General features: G+C 39.6%; 1 protein-coding gene across 1 annotated transcript in view; it reads right to left on the bottom strand.

The window, feature by feature from the left end:
• Positions 1-47: 47 nt before the first annotated feature.
• Positions 48-19,360, bottom strand: part of tpcn2 (two pore segment channel 2) — a 44,572-nt gene continuing 25,259 nt past the window's right edge. The window contains exons 11-25 of the mRNA XM_023295221.3: positions 18,598-18,689; positions 18,308-18,389; positions 16,658-16,747; positions 16,438-16,557; positions 16,296-16,355; positions 15,539-15,667; positions 14,392-14,441; positions 13,079-13,178; positions 11,445-11,516; positions 11,128-11,201; positions 10,324-10,429; positions 10,127-10,209; positions 9,964-10,045; positions 3,840-3,931; positions 48-3,699 (exon numbers count right to left, since the gene is read on the bottom strand). Coding sequence (XP_023150989.2) covers positions 3,621-3,699; positions 3,840-3,931; positions 9,964-10,045; positions 10,127-10,209; positions 10,324-10,429; positions 11,128-11,201; positions 11,445-11,516; positions 13,079-13,178; positions 14,392-14,441; positions 15,539-15,667; positions 16,296-16,355; positions 16,438-16,557; positions 16,658-16,747; positions 18,308-18,389; positions 18,598-18,689 — 1,311 coding nt within the window. The 3' untranslated portion in view covers positions 48-3,620. The remainder of the gene's footprint in view (positions 3,700-3,839; positions 3,932-9,963; positions 10,046-10,126; positions 10,210-10,323; positions 10,430-11,127; positions 11,202-11,444; positions 11,517-13,078; positions 13,179-14,391; positions 14,442-15,538; positions 15,668-16,295; positions 16,356-16,437; positions 16,558-16,657; positions 16,748-18,307; positions 18,390-18,597; positions 18,690-19,360) is intronic.

Here is a 19,360-nt window from a genome sequence, read left to right as displayed (position 1 = left end):
ACAGTGTAGATTTACAAAATTAAAGATACAGGCCCCACAGTGGGAACTTGATGCAACAAAAGTCAATACATCTTTTTACTCAGCATGGAGAACACTGTTGCAAAAATTTCTGAAGAAAATCTCTGTCAACAAGTCATTTTTCATACAACATCAACAACAACAGCTACAAAGATTCAAGCCAGCAGAAATACAGATTATCGATTAGCAGCACCAACTATGAAGTGAGAATTCCCCAGACCAAGAAAGTGGTAATGTAGCAACACTGAGGATTGCCTGCACAGCTGGTTGCCTATTTTAAAGCAAAAATTATGGTGATACCCTTAAATGTAGATAGAAATCCATAAAATCATGAAAACAAATCTTTACATTTATGCAAAATATTTAAAATCAGCTCTAAATGTTTTTTAAACAAACAGCTGTACTTTCTATACACATCTTTTCCAAAAATAAAAATACATTAAACTATGTGTTTATAAATGTCAAGGCACACCGTGTCTGCTCATTCAAGTAACAGAAGGACTCAGTCACATGGAATGAGCTTTTCCCTTTTCACCTTTTGATATGTCTGAATGTGCAGATTTCAAAGCAGATATCACTGTACAAAGACTTAACATATGCTCATATAATGAATGGATGGTAATCCAGCATGCAGCCTCAAGCTTCACCAGCAGCACTATTACTCTCAGAATATATTCATCTAAAGCCCGCTCATGGATTCACATCACCTCATTCATGACCTTGAAGCTTTACATATTGGTGTCTCAGGTGTGAATATGAAGTAGTCACATATTCAAGAGACATAAAGTTAATATTTTAACCAAACACCATATTTACTTCAACCAAGGAGCTTTTCTTCTTGGTTTCATGTGTCTATCGACTCACGGATGATCAGCAGGTTGTGTCAACAATCTATACTCAGATCATTGGCCAATAACAAACCAGGGATTGGTTTTTGGTGTGGATCCAGGGAAATGTAGTCAGGTCTATAAATATTTGGACATTGACACAATTTTCAGCATTTGGCTGTGTGCACAGCCAATGGATTTGAAATGAAAGAGTCAAGATGTGCTTTAAGTGCAGAATTTCAGCTTTAATTTGAAGGTATTTACATCCAAATCAAGTAAATGATGTAGTAATTCCAACACATTTTATATATGCCCACCACCTTTTTACAGGACCAAACGTAACTGGAAAATTGATTGCTTAGATGTGTTCAGAATCTGGTGAGGTCACCACTCAATGTGAAATTCAAAGAGCTGTCAATATCAGTGATTAGGCTGAAAAATCTAAATCCATCCATCAGAGAGATAAACATTAGGTGTGGCCAAATCAACTGTTTGGTACATTCTTAAAAAGAAAGAACGCATTGATGAGCTCAGCAATGCCAGAAGACCTGGAAGACCATGAGGAAAAAAGTGTGGTGGATGACAGAAGAATCCTTTCCCTGGTCAAGAAAAAACCCTTCACAACAGTTGGCCAGATCAAGAACACTCTCAAAGAGGTAGGTCTATCTGTGTCAAAGTCATCAATTAAGAGAAGACTTCACCAGAGTGAACACAGAGTTTTCACCAGAAGGTGTAAACCATTGGTGAGCCTCAAAAACAGGAAGGCCAGATTAGAGTTTGGCAAAAAACAGGAAGAACCTGTGAAGTTCTAGAACAACATCCTATGGACAGATGAGACAAAGATCAACTTGTACCAAAGTGATGTGAAGAGAAGAGTCTGGAGAAGGGAAGGAACTGCTCAAGATCCAAAGCCATCACCTCATCAGTGAAGCATGGTGGTGATAGTGAAATGCATGGGCATGCATGGCTGGCAATGGAAGAGGTTCTTGTATATTTATTGATGATTTGACTGGTAACAAAAGGAGCAGGATGAATTCTGAAGTATTTCAGGCAATATTATCTGCTCATATTCAGCTAAATGCTTGAGAACTCATTGGATGGCGGTTCACGGTGCAGATGGACAATGACCCAAAGCATACTGCAAAAGCAAAGAGTTTTTTAAGGCAAAGAAGTGGAATGTTTTACAATGGCCATGTCAATCACCTGACCTGAATCCAAAAACAAACAGGAACTGAAGACAGCAGCAGTAGAGGCCTGGCAGAGCATCACCAGGGACCAAACCCAGAATCTGGTGATGTCTATGGGTTCCAGACTTTAGACTGTCATCGACTGTAAAGGATTTGCAACCAAATATTAAAAGTGACAATTTGATTTATGATTATGATAGTTTGTCCAATTACTTTTGTTCTGTTAAAAAGTAATTCCTGTACCGTTCACCTGATTTGGATGTAAATAATCTCAAATTAAAACCGAATATCTGCACTTAAAGCACATCTTGATTGTTTCCTTTTAAACCAATTGTAGTAGTATACAGAGCTGAAAATTGTGTCAATGTCCAAATATTTATGGACCTGACTGCAAATCTTGTCATTGCGTGAGATAAATATTATTGACATTTCCTGGAACTGTTACACAACATCCACATTTATCTTTGGCATCTGTGACATTGGCAGGTGGATTTAATGAAGCAGACATGGTCATTCTATCATCAGTCAAACAGCCATTCACTGCAAAACACTTTGGAAATCCTTCTCTTTCAAATAATAGGGTGTTTCCAGTGACTGCTTCCATTGTGGTTTGAATCCTATGAAGGAGTCTTGCGCTGTGGGTTGTTCATCATAATGCATAGTAGAACAAGTTATAGCTTCAAGGAGAGAGACCAGCAGTAGGTTGATACACTTAAAATAAAGGTGTTCACTGGTTCAGTCTGGATAGTATTTGCATTTGATATTTGTTACTGCTGATGGGGAGGTGCAGAATTAAGAGGAATTTAGTGTAGGGTACCAATAAAATAGCATTCCTTGCTTCCTTGTAATACTTGGTGACAAACTTAACCCTTATTACCTCAAGCTATATTTTGTTGGTGACTTTCCTGCCTCATGGAAGTGGGCTGCTACAAAACCTGACATATGCCAAGTATGTGCCGATTTGAGCTGATTATTGTGAACCTGGAGGTGACTGCCAGGTTACCAGAAGAGATCAAGACAGATTCTAAAAAGTGCCTGAAACCATGGAAATTGTTTGTTAATTAGGTAGTTCCCATAGACTGCCCACTGCCCCCAGAATCCTGTACAAAGCAACAGGCTGGTCAGGGTTAGGGTTAATAATATGAATGCAGCTTGGCCACAAAACTGTCCTCTTCTATGATGCCAATATTTTCACACTCACAGCTTAAATTATGCTCAAGTTAGCATGTTTTTCTAAAAAGTTGGCAACAGTCCTGAAGTTCACAATTATAGTTTTTGTGGTGGAGAAAGTGCATCCATTGAAAAGTAATCTAAATCTTTGTTTAAAAAAAAAAAAAAAAAAAATCTGAAAAATACCATATAGATTACTGTCATATTACAGCAGCAGTTCTCACAAATTCTTACTAAACCTGACAAATAATAAAAAAAAATGTCCTTTCTACTTTTTTCAGTTAAAGGAATTACAATAAAACATGCCTAAAATAACATAGCAGTAGAACGCAAGAACGCTGATCCCTCCATGTTTCTGTGCTCCACTTTAGTAGCAGTGCCTTAACTCTGTGTGGCAGGTAGGTATTGGTGCTCTGTGTCACCACTGTAGGTGTAAATGGGGGTGCTGGTGTAGCTGACAAAGTAATTCCTCTTCTGTTGGCTCTTGAACCTGCTCCCTGCAGAGAAAGACGGGGCACATCAAGGAAAGAAATAAAACAATTGGACAAGTAAGAAGAAGTAAGCAGTGGATAGACAGCTAGACTTTTTTTGTTCTGATTTAGTTAAGACTTCGAAGAAAACAGAAGTGTCAACCTACCTGAACATGAGTTGAACTGAGGTTTCATATCTGATCCTTTCCACATCTGTAACAGAACAGCTGTGACTGCGGTCCCACTTGTAGATGAAGTTCTGTTAGAGAGCAAGAAAAATGGAATTCATGTTTGAGCGCATTTAATATTTAGTTTACTTTCAAAGACAAGGTGGATGTACTTTAGGATTATTTTTTATTAGGAAATCCAACCAGACTTGTTTTTTTCTGTCTGTGGCACATGGCTTCAAGCCCATTATTTCCTTATGAAAACATAACTACGTAATGTGTATTGTACTTTCATTATTAAAAGGAACTCTGGAAATTCCGAAAGCTGGTTGCTTTAGGTTTTGGGTTAGTTTTTTAAAAAAATCAAACTTTATTCAAACAGAGAGAAGTGGTGCATCTGTTGGTTTACTATTTTCAGCAGCAGGTTAAGGTACATTTGCTGTTCTTATTTGTGGTATTGTATTTGTGGAAGTATGACAGTGAATGTGAAGTTTGGTCAAACTACAGCATGTGCATTTGTTGTACTGCAGGAACACATTCTTCAATGCAATAGTGGTCCTCATTAAATTTTTGAACAGCAATGGAGCAATATGGGTCAAAGGTAAATCAGCCTTGGGATGCATTCATTGTTTGTTGTTTTGGCTTGTTGATTTGGCTCAGCAAAGGTCATCTGTTGGCTCATGTGGCTGTCAGCTGTTTGTGGCTAGGCAGGTAATGAACATGAGATTTATCTGCCTGGAGCAGCCAGACTGAATCAAAACAAGAAAGGCATGAACCATAAAAGAAAAAATCTACAAGAAGCTGAAAAACAAAATGTTACCTCTATAACGCCTGTTCCGTGAAGGAGAGGAATGATGTACAACACATATAGTATCACGGCCTCAAGTGGTCTGACTGAAGACACCTCTTTTCACCCCTTAAAGGTGAATGATCTCTGATGACATACAGTCATGGAAAAAATTATTAGACCACCCTTGCTTTTTTCAATTTCTTGTTCATTTTAATGCCTGGTACCACTAAAGGTATATTACCTGAAGAATACAATGAACAAGACAAAAAATTCAGATGTTTGTGTAATACTTTATGTCCGACTTGACATGCTTAAGCTTAATTGTATTCCCGGGGCATATAAGAGGCCATTTCATGTCATAAGCAAGCACTGCACATGCAAAGGCCTAGAGTGGTTTCCTGCTTACATTCAAGCCGTAGCACAACTCAGAAGTTGTCAACTCTCAAATAATGGCTAAAACAAAAGAATCACGTGAAGCCACAAAGGCAGCCATCTTGGCACTGCTGGAAATTGGCATGAGTGAGAGACAAGTAGCGAAAAACTGAAGATCTCCAAGACATTCGTTCACTACACCAAGAAAAAACAAGCCGAACATGGTACTACCAAATTCCTAGCTGGTCGCGGCAGGAAATGTCTTTCCACCCCACGAGATGACTGTGCACTCATCCGTTCCTGTGTCAAGAATCGTCATCAGACCTCCAGGGACCTTAAAAATGAGCGTGCACTGTTGAGAAATGTGACTTGTTCGGCAAGGACAGTTTGAAACTGACTTCTTGAAGCTGGTCTGAAGTCCCACAGGGCACGGAAGAAGCCCTTCATCAATGAAAGGCAGAGGAAAGCCTGGTTACTCTTTGCTGGGGATCACAAGGATTGGATTGTTGATGATTGGGCTAAGGTTCTCTTCAGTGATGAATCCAATTTTCAGTTGATGCCAACTCCAGCCAACTTATTGATTAGGAGGAAGCCTGGAGAAGCCTACAAGCCAGACTGTCTTGCCCCTACAGTAAAACATGGGGTGGATCAGAGATGATCTGGGGTTCTTGCAGTATGGGTGGATCAGGGCAAATGCAATTGTGGGAAGGGCGAATGAACAAGGTCATGTACAGGGCCACTCTTGAAAACACTCTTCTTCCATCAGATGGAAAACTCTTCCCTGCCTCCAGTGACTGGATTTTCCAACAAGACAATGCCCCTTTCCACATGGCAAGGTCAGTTAAAGCCTGGATGGAGAACCAGAACATTGGAACCATGCCTTGGCCTGCTCCATCACCAGATCTAAATCCAATTGAAAACCTTTGGAAAATCATCAAATACAAAATGGAGAACCACAAGCCCAAAAACAGGGCAAATTTGTTTGAATTTGTGCAACAGGAATGGCCTGCTGTGACAGCAGAACAATGTCAGAAGCTGGTGGAGAGCATACCAAGACGCATGGCTGCAGTCATCAAAAACAATGGTTATGCAATCAAGTACTAACTCCTGTATGTCTCGTGTCTAAAACTGACAGAAAATAAAATATGGAATGCCTAAAAGCACTGTTTTTGGCCATACAATGCCATAGCTATTGATGTAAGAACTTAAGTGATTTTGGTTATTCTCAAGAAAACCATGGAAAATGGCTAGATATCAGCTGTTAAATTAAACTCTTATGAGCTATTTTTGTTGTTATCCTTATATTTGTATAAACAAATGTACCTTTAGTTGTACCAAGCATTAAAATGAACAAGAAATTGAACAAGGGTGGTCTAATAATTTCTCCATGACTATATGTGAGGCCTTGCCTGCACATAAAATCACCTGTCATCGCAGGCAACCAGGTCTTGTACGACATTCCTCTCCAGGGAACAGAAGTTATTGACATAACTTATTAACATAAAGTCTGTTCCCTGAAGGAGACAAAAGTTATAGACATAACGTTTCCTTCTCTTTCAGTCGATTCACTTGGTACAACACATAAGTATAGGACATGTATACACGTCCTGCAGAGCAGCCACCAAACTGCAGCACTTTAGTGCATGGTGGACCTAGCAGAAAGGACAGAATGAGCTCCCAAAGGGGCTGTCACATTCAAAGGATAAAGCTGAACAAGCGTGCAGAGATGGCCAGCTAGCTGCAGCTCCTTTAAATTGAAATCATGATGTTACCATGCCCCTGGTAGAATGTGCCCTCACACAATGAGGCAAAGGGAGACTTCTGCTGCCAGACAGCCTCCACAATCCAGTGAGAAAGATGCTGTTTGGACAAAGCTTTACCTCTGGCTGGATTAGCAAAGTGCACAAATAAGTCACTGTATTGTTTTTAAGTTATTTTCTTGTTTTTACTGTGAAGCACTTTGGTCACCCTTTCAGCTGTTGTAAAGGGCTATACAAATAAATTTTGATTGATTAATTGATTGATTGATAGACAAATAATTGGTCATATAAACAAACAATATGAGTGCGGTCAATGCAGTTGCATAAGGCATGCACAGGACACAAGGTAGGCAACCTCCTCTGTTCCTCAGATGCAAAATGAAGGTGGCAAAAATTCAAGAGCTCAAAAGCCAAAGAGCTATAGGCCACATGGATGACCTTTGGTAAATACACCACATTTGTGTGTAATGTAACCTTGGAGCCATCTGAGGAGAACTGGGTACAAGTGGGATGCATAGACATGGCATGAAGGTCACCTACCTTCTTTGCAGAGCATAAAGTGAGAAACAGAGCTGTCTTGTATGAAAGAAATTTCATATCAACAGACTCAGTTGGTTCAAGGGAGTCAAACACCATTGACAAATCCCATGAAGTGATGTTAGATTTAAAATCAGACTTCTCAGCCGGCAGACCTCTTTTAAGAAGCATGTGGCATGAGGATGAGTGTTGTCATCCTATCAAACCTAACATGGCAGGCAGACACAGCTGCCAAATAAACTTTAATGGTGGAGAAGGAGAGACCCTTATCCAGCAGCTACAGAGGAGACATCAAAATGTCCACAATAGAGCACTAAAATGGCTGAGCATTTTAGTTCTGGCACTACTGCTCAAACACTCACCATTTATATGTGTTCAGGCCTCTAGTGGATGAGGTCCATGCACTCTGACTTGTTGCCACCGCATTAGGGGGCAGGCCCTTATCTATTTAGCTGGACCTTTTCAGAGGTAGGCATCACCTCTCCTTCCAGTTGAGAGAGGAGATCTCTGTGGACAGGGAGCTACCAGGGCATTGTTGCCAGCAGACAGATTATCTCTGCATACCATGATTCCACTGGCCACTAAGGGGCCACTAGGTTCATGTTTGTTTTTGCTTTGTTTGAGTGAACAGACCAGTCAGTCTTAAGAGATGGACAAAGGTTAGATATGGGATACAGTAGACGTCATGTTTGGTAGGATGGCAGTGCAGATCGAACTCGAGTCATTGGTCGATGTTGCAAACAATTCCTGCACCACGACAAACCAAGGAAAGCCAACATAAACATGAATTCTAGAGTGCAGGCTACAATTTGGAACGTAGGATGTTTGGATGTGTTGATGCAGCGGGACAGCAGGTCAGTGGAAAATAAACTAATAAATTATGCTGAGCGGTATTGTGGGTATTTTGAGGCCCAGACAGAGGTGAGCAAATGAGATGAAGCTGGATAATGTAGCTATGGTATATGATGGGAAGGAGGAGTAGAATATTTTGGAGGGAGCAAAGGGAGCTCCAGGTCCAGTAGGAGGGCAGAGTGCTGGAAGCAACGCTGTTTATGACGGCTTCTTGGGAGAAGACGGTGAGCTGTCCAATGGCAGGGTTTTCTAGCAGAATTCTCGTAGAAAGTAGAGACACTGGCATAGGGTTTGTCTCATGAGGAGCCAAGATTCTGAATCTTAAACCTTTGTTAATAATGACAATGAGGGTGAGGTTATCAGAGTGAACAAGAATTTTTTCTTGAGCATTCGTGGCTTGACAGGAGTAGATTTCGAATCCTGCTGAAAATGGCTTGAGAAAAGCTGAGAGCTGTCAGTGGATATTGTTCACAAGTGGCATGATACTTGAGTGTGAGAGGGACAGCTGGCTTTGTGCAGCATCAGTAGTAATTTGCAGTTGTATTGGACTGTTGTGGTCGATCTACCAATCAATGTACATTCCAACCCTCACCTATGGTCATGAGTCTTTCTTGACTGAAAGAACAAAATTGCAGGTCCAAGTGTCCAAAACAGATGAGGAGCTTGGACAATCAGAGGGAGCCTGCAGTAGAGTCGTTACTCCTTGAGGTGGTTCAAAAATCTGATTCAAATGCCTCCTGGGTGACTTCCTTTGGAGGTCTGCCTGGGAGGAGACCCTGAGGTGGACCCAAAAATGCCAGAGGATTACATATCTCATTTGGCCTGGGAATACTACAGTATCCCCAGGAGGAACTGGAAAGCAATGCCGGGGAGAAGTACATTTGGAAGGGTCACTTGCTGCATCCACGATTCAACCCTGAATAAGTGGAGGAAACTGGTTTGATAGATTATTGACATGAGGTGTGAGCCATAAGCATCCCTGTGCCAGGGTTATAATGTTGAAGAAAGTAGCATTGCAGCGCCAGGAATGTAAGCGGCAAACTTATGGTGAAACTGGGCTCCTGGCGCCAGAATGAGAGCCAAAGCTGTTGAAGTTGAGATTAGAGATGAGTAAAACTGGCATCCCAGTGTAAGGAATGGGGACAGGAGATTGTTGATGTCAGGGTCTTTGAACTGCTTTGGGTGGCAGTGGGGACACTGCTTCTGGATTTTTAATTGCAGAATGAAGATTGTAACACTTAAAAATGCTGAAAAAGTAGAATGTCTTGTGGTTAGAACCTGTTCAAAGATGCTTGATTTAAAAATAAGTCTGAGGCTGGGTGAATTCTAATTGTGAGAAGCAGCAGATGTGACAGGTTTAGTGACTTGTTTTGTGGGGTTGTGAGGACAAGTTGCTAGAGAGTGACAGCTGCTACAGAAGGAGCAAATCTGTTGGGATCAAAAATACACCAAATACTGATGTAAACATGATGTAATAGTCTCTGTCATTCCATCATTTTGAGTGGACACAGTTGCTGCATCTTGGGCTTAGCACCGCTCAAGACTATTGTGATTGCTTTAAATACAGAAAAACTATCTTGACTGTTTTTAATTACAATATCGAGGTGTAGCCAGACAACTCTTCAGCACTGACATAGCATTGTGGTGTTAGCGGCTATGCAAGACTTTAGTCTGTCTAACACAAAGAGAAGTTCTGTTGCTGTGGTCTGCACAGATGTAGAAAAGCAGTTAAATTGTTGACTGGAACTATGTATGTGGTATTTTTCTGTAGCCGTGGTATAAATGAATATGTCTGATGTTTGAATAAACAGACCTCCAAGATGAGTGCCACAAACAAGTTGACCCACATGACTGAGGAGGTGAGCCACCAACACACAAAGTAGATCTTGGACCACCTGGGAAACATAGAACACCATCATCATTACATTAACTGTCACAACAGCTGCTGTGCATGTATAACATATCATTTTTCTTACTCTGTGGTGTATCTGCTGTATGCATCCATGAAGGCCTGCCAGTTGTTGACTATCATGACATCATAGAGCAAAATAATGGCTGCCTGAACAAAAGATGGGGGAAATTAAATTCTTTTTTACTCTTCTGAATTTTCGCCAAAGTATAACACTGCAGCTCCAGCAATATAAACACAGATCTCATGGTTTTTGTTACTCACAGCAAAGTCATCAAAGTTATTTGGCCAGTAGCCCAGCTGTTCATAGGTGCCACACTCCATGCTAAAGTTAGTGGTGATGTTTTCCATGGAGGTATTGGAGAGCACACTGGGAAAAACACACAAACACACATTAACCCACACACCATCAGGAATGACTCACTAAACCAGCATAATCTCGGTTTCCAACAGGTCAAGTCAGTAATGCCACTCCACTGAAACAGATATTTAATTACCTACAGCTTAACAATTTACATTTAATTCTGATTTTCCATATGGAAACAGAATACAGTCATCAGGCCATTTAAGAAACAAACACTGTGAATGACCAACTGGAAAGTGAAGGAGAGGCTAGTTGAGGAACTGGGGTGTGTTTACCAATTCTCTTATTGAGGTGTTATTTTTTTTAATTTTTAATTTTTTTTTGGCCTTTTTGTCTTTATTGATAGGTGCAGTGGAGACAGACAGGAAAGGAGGGAGAAGAGTTGGAGGAAGACAAGCAGCAAAGGGCACTGCGTCAGGGACCAGCCCCTGTACATGGGTCACCCGCTTAACCCGTTGAGCTATCCAGGCACCCCTTATTGGGGTGTTCTTATCTTGTTGCTTGCTTTTGAGAATATCTTTACAATCAAAGGCTATGTAGAGAAAGCAGCACTCTTCTGTAACCCTGCTCTACAACCAAGCACTGTAGGACACATTTCCAAAGTTTCAAAGTCAGTAGGATACTGCTATCATTCTAACAAAATTATGGGAAAGGGCTTTGTGCCATTAGATGTCTTGTTTGGCTCCCAATAGAAGACTTCGTACCTCATCCCTGCAGGAGGTTTAATGGCACCTTCGAAAAGCCAGATACCAAACACAGCAAACACATAGTACACCACCTGCACAGAGAGCATGATGAAGATATCAATATGCAAATTACTTTGTAAATGTAATTATTTGACAACCTTTGTTTGAAAAGCATTTCATAGGATTCCAGAAATAAGTGGTTTTAGCTGGTGGGCTGGTGGTTTCACAAGCCAGAGAGATTGGATAATGGTCTTTATCCATTAGGACTTTTTTAATCACATATCTGGCAAAGGGAACTGAAGATCAGCTGACTGAAATATGGCAATATCACTCACCACTAGTATCCCTGCAAACGCTCTAAGGTTTTTCACCAGATCCAACAGCGTACTTGCGACCAAAGCCATGAGCTGTTGAACAAGATGCACACAGATAAAGTAAAAAAGGATGTAAACGTTCAAAAATGTATGTGTGATGAGGACGCAGTGTCAGTAAATGAAGCTTTGTGTTGTAAGAGAAGACATAACACAGTGTTTTACTAGGGGTCCTTGTTTCACTCCTGCTATTGCTGTGGGAGATATGCACTTTTTTTTTTTTTTTTTTTTATTAACAATTTAATAATGTCCAAAAATGCACAGTGTAAATAGTAATAGTGGTTGCACTGATTGTCATGTTCACTTTGTTACTGTCATATTGTCAGAGCAAAGACAATATGACAGTAACCAAGTATACATGTTTATTACTTAACTACAGGCTGTTGTAAATATCTGTTTGTTCCAAATGTAGTATCATTATGCGTTTGTCATTATGGAGCCATTTTATTTCACATTATGTCTTCATGTCACCTCTCATGACTGTGATGTTGATGTACAGTTACTAACCAGTACAGTTAGTTCTTGGTGAAGCAACAACAACGCCAGAGTTATTCTGAATCTACCAACCACACCACAATTGCTGCAATGACAGCATCTTTGGGAAAAATGGCATTCTAAAACATAATCAAACTTTTGAAGTATTTTGTTTTAGTATGCAACAAGGTGACTTAAATATATAGTGGGCGGCGTGAATTGATGGGGCTCTGAAACACCCCCACAATTTAATCAATTGCTCCTTGTATCATTTCCGACAGACAAGTCCCAATAAGTCCGCATCGGTCGATATGTAGTAGGATCGCAATGATATGATCATCAGCAGGCAGCTGACGTAGTGTTCACTTGTAGTGGTTACAGTGACGCCATGCCGCTATCTCGCAATGATACAGAAATCTTTAATAAATCCGTGGATTGAGACTATAAGCTGTATTACTGCCAAAATCTAATCAATTGGTCCTTGTGTCATTTCTGACCTTTCCTGAAAATTTCATCCAAATCTGTCTGTTTTTGAGTAATGTTGCAAACAGACAGACAAACCAACGCTGACTGTCACACAATGAGTAATAATGAGTTGTGGTTTTCATCAATTACTGTTTTATTTAGTTACAGTGTGTTCTGCTCAAGGTTTTTTTCCCTGTTAAAAGGGTGTTTTCCTTGCCACTGTCGCCTTGGGGCTTGCTCTAGGGGTCAAGCATATGGGTTCTGTAAAGCGTCTTGAGACAATTTGACTTGTAGTTGGTGCTATATAAATAAAATTGAATTGAATTGTGACACAATTCATTCACGTGACTATTTATTTTTTAATGTTGACTTGTGTGGGACTTCTTGTATCTGACCACTACTTTTTAAAAACTGCTTAAACTGTTTTTGCAAACTTTTACAATGTAGTATAGTCATGCGACACTACCTCCACTGTCTACCACTAAACCTGAATGAGCTGATTATGAGGCTTTACCTAAATTTATGAGTGTCTGTTTATATGATTGCAGCTCATGTTGATTCAAGTCTTCTGATTCATCAATTTCTGACAAATGATGTGTTTGCTTGGAGGGCTGAATTCAAATTAGCTGAACATCCTCCTCCAGCCGCCTGCTGATTACCTTGATATCTGGGATGATGCGCAGGAAACGGAACACAATCAGCATGTTGACCAAACGAACCATCTCCCACAGAGACATCACACCATGAGAGGAGGGGTCCCTGCAATCAAACGCACGCAGGGACGCACGCATGCACGCAACACAACACACACACCCACACATGTTAGTAAATTTAGTCAGTAAACTGACAGTACATCTGACCTAATTAATCATGAAAACATCTGGAATACATTTGACGCAAAGATGTGTCAATGCTGCCTGTTCTTAATGCTCACATAGCAATGGGAAAATAGAACAGTTTCTGCTCCTGCACCTAGAAATGTCTGCAGTTGCTCACTGTGACTGAATTTAGTGATCTATGCTGTTCTCATAGCTGGTTCTCTATTTCTAGATTGTGTCTCCTGTTCTTTGTGTATATAATATTTTTTCTGTCCCTCTGTCTTGACCAGAATGGTATTTCATTAAGCCAGATTTGCAATTGAATTAGGTGTATTTATAAATCACACTTATTTACAGAATTTTTCAGAAAGTCAGCTTTTTAAATCAGACCAGATTCTTGTTCGCTCCACAGTTGGCTTTATGAAACAGCTCAATCCTAATTCTCTTTGCTAATTCAATACAGACTTTTAACAAAAAGCCACCATTTTCTGGGTTTCTGAGTTGCATTTATAAAACATTCCCAAGGTCTTCCCTCTTAAACGATGAATTATTAATAAGATCATGCTCTGTAAAAGTTACATTTTAATTGTTAAACTTTGGATGGTTGTGATATATTCCTGTGACCCAGAAACAGGAGTCATTACGACATTAGGACCAGGGCCTCCTTTAGACGGGACTGTGAGGTCCCACACAGAAAAACAGCCTTCGGACAAAATGCTCCTTCTGTGAAGGCCTGCAAGATCTGGAAAAGTCTTCCACTCTCCATAAGGGAGAGTCGCACGTTACCAACCTTCAAAATTCCTCTTAAACAGTGGCTGAAAGTGAACCAGTCTTGTAACCATTGACCTTTAACTTCTTTGTGTACTTTTTGTAATGTGCTTTTATTATGACCTTTTGTCCTTTTATTGTGCCCTATTGTCCTATGTTTGACTGTTATGTTTTTTTTTTTACCTGCATAGGGACTGCGGATGTATATTTGCATTGTTGCCAAAATCTGGCAATTTGACATCTATTGCTGTCTAAATAGTGATCATTAATATGCACTGTCCCTATCAAATGAATAAATAAACATTTTCAGTGTGTGCCTCTAATAAGAGCAAACAGGAGTTGAACATACAAACATTCACTGTAAAAGAAGGAAAATGAAAACTCACCACTGTGAATTAGGAAGCCTGTAGGTGATGAATATAGTGATCTGTAGAGCCTGATGGGAAAAACATGCATCAAGACGGACAGATTTCTGACAAACTCTCTACATTCAACAACTCTTTTCTTTACAACCACGGTTTCACCCCAGTAAGCTCATTTTAAGCCAAACAGTCTCCAGTCACAGTCTACCTTTACGTTTTATGGAAACAATGAGCACCTCTGTATGTAAAACCACAATGTGTTGTTTTTCTTGTACTTTTTTTGCACACAAACTAAAATATGTTCATCAGTGAGCTTCAGCGGTGCTGGGACGTGGAACAAAGCCAGGTTAGCTGTTTTCTCCTATTTAAAATTAAATTACATTTATCATTTGCTACCCAAAGCCCAGCACTTTCTGTCTGTAGCTTCACATTTACCTAAAATAAGAAAATAGATACCACATATTTTCTTATTTTAGTATTAACTATCAAATGAGCAATTCCTTAACCCTCTGAACCCAAAAACCTTGTTTGTCATGCTTACAGAGCAGAGGACAAATAAGTGTGTAAACAAATTTTAAAAAGGGAAATAATACAAATTCTATAGTATGTACAATTGCACTTTTATCCCAGTATAGGTAACACCTGTAGGCACTTGAAAAAATGTTATACATGTTGATTACATTTTTTTTTTTTTTTTTTTTACATTTTTGCAAAACAAATAATCAAAGACATTCTACTTTTGATGTATTTTCTTTGATTTTTGTAATTTTGGGATTATAACTTGACAATACTGTATATAATATTGCTTGTGCTTTTTCCATACAGCAGCAACATTTCATATTGCAGCCCATAGTGAGGAAATACGTGTTTGTGAGTACAGAGGTTTGAATACTAAGTGACAATGCCACACCTAAAAGGTGAATGTCAGTATTTTGTAATTACTGCAGATGAATCCTACCACAGTCAAGACACACTATGTTATGATACTATGGGACACTATAAAAATATGACAAGAAACCATCAAAGATATTGTGGGTGACTAGACTCAGGAGTGGCGTAATGTAACGGAATAGAAAATCTTTGTAAATCTGTGCGTTAGTATAATTTTTCTTCCACATAAGAATAAACAGCAGCTGTGAAATGCTAAATAAGAAAATAACTGTGTTGTTACCAGTAACAGGATGGTAAGGAAGCCATCAAAGATGTTGTTTCTGTAAGACAGGTATCCTAACCAGCCGAAGGCAAAGATCTTCACGCACATTTCAAACAGGTAGTAGAGGATGAAGCACAGGTTGATGATCTGACAGTGGGATAGTGAGAGGGTGAAATCACTTCAATCCTTTAGTAGCTCATGTTCACAGCTTCAAAAAGGCTGCAATGGTGATTTCCCATCACAAAAAGTGTTGATGACACAAATCACCTACGGACATTTTGCTATTAACAAGATAAATTTTGTTATGGTTCAACAACGCAACTTATAAATCCATAAAATTTAAAAATAACATAACTGCATTAGAATTTCAGAAGATTAGCACTGACTAGGAGGAAAGCTGTGGGTTTTAAATGTAAAGGTACTGAGGGAAGATTGTTCTTCAGATTTTTATGGTTGTGTGATGTTTGAAAGATTTGATCAGGAACATCAGAATTTACAATTAATAGTAAACCTTATGTTAGGAATTGGCCTCTGAAGACATTCAACTCTTGAATTTCCCTTGGCATTAATAAAGTATCTATCTATCTATCTATCTGAAGACATTCAACTCTTGAATTTCCCTTGGGATTAATAAAGTATCTATCTATCTATCTATCTATCTATCTATCTATCTATCTATCTATCTATCTATCTATCTATCTATCTATCTATCTATCTATCTATCTATCTATCTAACTCACTCTCATTTAACAATTTATGACTGAATTCAACTCACCTCCAAGACACAGCTGTCTCTCTCTGCTGTGGACTTTTCAGAATTCAACACCAAGACAGTCTGAAACAAACACAAACATTGTGTTACAGTAAGCTGACCAGCTTGGTCAGTGTATGTGTGCGACTGCGTGTGTGCAACTTACACAAATGCACACAACATTGGCCAGGGCCACTGCATTGCCAAGTACAGTGAGATAGTAGTGACTGAAGATCACCTGGAGTCTCTGCAGGGCTGGAGACCTGTACTGAGGCAAAGGAGGGTGCTGGAAGGAACACAGAGTCAGAGACATACGACAGATGACAAAGAGAAATGGAATTCTGAAGGAATCTTTGAGACAACTGAGCCTGTGTTCACAGCTGTACCTCCTTGATGCAATCTTTATCCAGTTCGTCAAAAATTTTCCTGAACTGCTCTCGATCCATGTAGCTGACTTCTGTGTACTGCCGTGCTACCTGACATATTGGAAGAGAAAATGAGACAACTGCAGAAAATGAGCAAAGAGAAAAGGAAGATAAGCTGATGGAGCATCAATCAATTCTTGCATGCATTTTAAATTGAAGCACATTCGCGTCAGACTAATGCTCTCTGCATTAGATGCATAACAGATCACTTTGGGGGAGAAGAGATTTAGGATTACATAATCCGGATGTATCAAATTATGATCCTTCATTTACAGAAAGCAGGAAAATGTTGTATGAATCTGTTAGATTTTTTTCTAAATATGCATTTTTGTGGCTGCACAGTGACTTGGTGGGTAGCACTGTCGCCTTGCAGCTGTGTCCCGGATTTCCTGGGATATTTCTACATGGAGTTTGCATGTTTATCCTGTGCATGCGTGGGTTTTCTCCAAGTTCTCCGGCTTCCACTCACAGTCCAAAAACATGCTGAGGTTAACTGGTAACTCTAAATTGTCCGTAGGTGTGAATGTGAGTGTGATTGTTTGTCTGGATGTGTAGCCCCGTGATAGACTGGTGATCTGTCCAGGTGTTCCCTGCCTTCACCCTAAGTCAGCTGGGATAGACTCCAGCTCCCCCGTCACCCCACTGAGGATAAAGACATGTATAGATAAGAGATGGATCTATTTCTGCAACTTAAAGTCATATCTTATTTATATTGAAGTATTCTGGCAAACAGAAAAGTCTGCAGCTGAATACATTCTAAATGTTAGCAGTTAAAAATAACTTTGAGGCTGTTTTAGTGTGTGTGTATGTGTGTCTTGTATTCTTCACATTTCTCAATAACCATTCATCTAATCTACTTCAGATCTGGCAGATGTATGGCTGTGGACCCAAGGGAGTGCAGTGTCATACTTGAAATATGAAGCAGCGTAAAAATTATTGTCAAATATGTGAAAACACACAAACATACAGAGAATTCTTGATTTAGTACTGAGATGAAAATGGAACAATCAAATCATGAAATCTGCTCAGCCTAATTTACTGACACCAGATGAAGTGAAGCAAAACTAAAGCCAGTCACAGCAGCTCCTTTCATAATGAACCAACCCATTTAAAGGGGCCAAGACTTTAGCACAATCCTGTTATTCCAAACACAGATTTGTATTTGTGGATTTAAGTCACACCTTTTTATCCAGAGCTAATATGGTTTATTAAGACTTCATTTGTATGTTCACTGTCTGTGTGTGTGTGTTCTTTGGTAGATGCCTTTCTGGGAAACTGAAGAAGTGCAGTATTCAGTGTGAAGTCATTTGGATTGGTAGGCCTCATATTTTTTTTTGAAGGTTGTTTTTTCTTGTGCTTTCACAACAGTATCCTCAGCAGGTGTTTCATTCAGTGGTGATGTGACATCATCACACGACACTGTATATTTGCCTGAAGTTGCGTTGGAACAGGGCTCCACCTGCAGGCGGCCAAATGCCATTCTAGAGACCACAAAAGACCCTCAGGATGGCTCCTGTTCATCCAGTCTGCTTTAAACCTGACACTTGAATTCCTTGGGGATGTTGGTATGGGAATGAGTGTGTGTGCAGATAGTGATGTGTCATCTCTGACCGTAGTGATGGCAGTTCGATAGTAGCTTTTCATCTTGACCCTGGACATCACTTTCAGCACAGCATCAACATGCACACGCTCCCTGACAGAGAAAGCAGAACAAAAGTGTCTACGTGTTGACATATATTGTTCCAAAGAACAATTTGATTTGAGAAGGGAGAATATCTATGAATTGTGAGGATATTTTGGCAGATTCTCACATTCACAAAGAACTTCAAAGCACAGAAAACAATACAAGTCAATGTAATGTCCTCTGAAGTGATGGAAACACAACTGTGTGCGAATCTTACTCAGCAGCCTGTTGGGCTCCCTGACAACTGAGGACTTGGAAAGCTGCTCGGATGCCCAGTCGTCTCCTATTGATGGATGTTTGAACCGACATCTGGACAAATATGTGAACGAAAGATTGCATAGATTATTTTAAGTCTTTAATGTATAAATCTCCAGAATTTGTGTTTTTATTTCCTTTGTCTTTGGTGCTTAGGGTTCATTTGTTAGGTTATCTGAAGGGAAACAAGGGTAACAGCAAACACATAGAATTCACTGAAAGCATTCACATTGGTACAGGTGTATTTAGTTAGCTAAAGGTCTGCATGTAATATATTTGTATTTCTCTGTACTGCTCTATAAGCAGGTGATACTCCACATATTTGATAAAACACTGACATATGTTGTTTTATGTGAATGCTGCGGTGCTTCTGATGCTTTGTCATCTCTGTATAAACGTTGTGTGTTAAAATCCAGTTAGACTCCTCTCATAGCCCAAAAGATGGCAATCCAGACTCACCAATAACACTGCCAGGAAAGTATAAATGACCATACTGGAGTTTTCAATGATACCAAGTTGTTTAAGTTACTGCTTCTTCACAGACACTGACTGTGTTTGCAGCACACTGTCCACGGTTAGAGGTTTTGATAAATTCTCATCCCACTAAAGGAAGTCATTGGTTTCCTTTTGAAATATGCAATTCAGACTTGAGTCAAACATGTATGGTGAACATCCAATCAGAATTATTTTTTACAAATTGACAGTTTTTTGTATTCAATTGTTAT

The sequence above is a fragment of the Amphiprion ocellaris genome, chromosome 1 (genome assembly GCF_022539595.1).
Source record: "Amphiprion ocellaris isolate individual 3 ecotype Okinawa chromosome 1, ASM2253959v1, whole genome shotgun sequence".
Taxonomy (NCBI): Eukaryota; Metazoa; Chordata; class Actinopteri; family Pomacentridae; genus Amphiprion; species Amphiprion ocellaris.
This window is presented reverse-complemented; position numbering and strand designations above follow the sequence as displayed.